A 2,045-nucleotide genomic window follows, 5' to 3' on the forward strand; every position below is an offset into this window, starting at 1 on the left:
TAACAGGACCGACAATTTTTTTTATTTTATTGTAATCTTATCTCATAACATACAGGAACAAATTTCAACACAATAAAAATTATAGTCAAGTTTATTTTTTAGTTGGTTTTTGTTTCTTTTTTTGTCCGTTTTCAACTGGTATGCCTTTTGATATGGACAGTTTAGTTTTCAATTGTATCAGTAAATCAATTTCAGGCTGTAATTCACTTTTTTCAACTTTTGCTTCCTTTAATTTTCGTACTTTGTCGCCCTGTTAATAAATATTTCAAATTTAGTAAATATGATAATATAATAAAAATTACGTAAATATTAATATGCACTCTAAACCACTGTGGGTTGTTTAAATACACTGAAAATATTGAAACCGCTTGAATTGACATTTGCAAGCATGAATGTTTTTTTTTTTCATTTATACACATATTATTTAATATTTCCGTGAGAAATTGTTTTTAGAATTTGTGTAGTAACATGATACAATTAAAACTAACATGCATAATTATTGATCAACTTTTCAAATTATTAGCATCAACAATAAATATGTAATAATAATGTGTGTTATAGTTGTTATGTACTATATGAATTTATGTTATACTTTTTGGATCACTATTTTAAGGTAGAACACTTATTGATAAATAACTATAAATTGCTATATAATTACCTGTTTGGAAATTTCCTCTTCTAAGTCATCTATAGATATTGGATTAGATGCTAATTTCATTTGTTCTAAGCTTTTCTTCATCTCCAATAATGCTTTGACATATGGTTCCCAATCACTTTTTTGAGCTCCACTTTGCTTTAATTGCCGAACCATATCTCCCTATTGTTAAGTAAGTATAATATAAATTATAATTTTTTTTTTTTAATAATTAAAATCAAATTGCAATGTAGATAACTTTAACATTCAATAAAATAGGTTTGCTTACTTGTTTAGAAATAGCTTCTTCCATTTGTTCCACACTTGTAATTTGTTTAAGATCCAGTCCAGAAGCCACTGCTAGTTCTTTTTCCTGAGATTTCTGTTTCCCAGAAAACCGGCTTTTCAATTGATTGACAACTGATGGATCAATTTTTTCAAATAATGGAGCTGGCTATGTTGTAAATTAAAATAAATTAGTTTTTATTGTTTATAGGCATCAATTTATTGTTGACTAATACTTTTCCAATTTTATGGCCAGGTTGCAAGAAAACTGATACAAAGTTATTTAATAGAAATGTAGAAATATCAACGTTCAACTGTTTTGCAATTATATTAACAGTTTGTGGCATATAAGGTTGTAACATGACGGCTAGTAAACAAGCTAAGTTACAACTCAGTCCTATGACTGTACCTGCTCTGATTCTGAAATATACAATATTATACAAAAATGTTAGCCGTGTAAAATAAATAATACTTTAATTACTTTTCTTCACTTGATCCTTTTATTAACACCCATGGTTTTTGGAACTGCATATATTGGTTACCATGGCGAGAAATCGAAAGTATGAGTCGTAAACCATCTCTAAGTTTAGCCTTGTCTAACATACTTGTGTATTCTTTGAGGTCACGCGTTACTAATGCTAATAAAGTGAGTTCATCGTTTCCTAATTGAATTTCAGGAATAACACAATCAAAAAACTTTTCTAAGAACGATAAAGCTCTGAAATATTTTTTTTTTAGAAATTAGTAACTAATAATTATGTAAGACAGCATATTATTTTTATAAAAAATTATATGTGTGCAAAAATATATACTCTTTATATACTATATACTAATCACCTATTACAAAAGTTTCCTAAATTGTTCAACAGTTCAGAATTATTTTTAGTGGCTAGATCAGCCCAGCTAAATGAACTATCTTGAGATTCAGGACGCACAAACAATAAGTAAAATCTGAAAACATCAGCAGGCAATCCTGTATCTTGAGCATCATTCCCAAATACTCCAATACCACGAGATTTAGAAAATTTACCATCTTCGTAGTTTAAGTATTCTAAAACATAAATATACATAAATAAAACAGGTTAAGCTTAATTTTTTTTAAAACCACAAACCTGTTGCCATTATA

The 2,045-nt window shown here is 27.8% G+C and overlaps 1 protein-coding gene across 1 annotated transcript; it reads right to left on the reverse strand.

The window, feature by feature from the left end:
- On the reverse strand, positions 1–2,041 carry LOC111035522 (methionine--tRNA ligase, cytoplasmic-like; the record flags this gene model as incomplete). The annotated part of the gene is made up of 7 exons (XM_022317167.1): positions 1–250; positions 659–817; positions 924–1,088; positions 1,156–1,339; positions 1,401–1,637; positions 1,757–1,970; positions 2,032–2,041. Coding segments are annotated over 7 exons (1,128 nt in total), but the record flags the coding sequence as incomplete, so codon positions are not given.
- Positions 2,042–2,045: the final 4 nt, after the last annotated feature.

Source organism: Myzus persicae, unplaced genomic scaffold, assembly GCF_001856785.1.
Source record: "Myzus persicae strain clone G006 unplaced genomic scaffold, MPER_G0061.0, whole genome shotgun sequence".
NCBI classification, from domain to species: Eukaryota; Metazoa; Arthropoda; class Insecta; order Hemiptera; family Aphididae; genus Myzus; species Myzus persicae.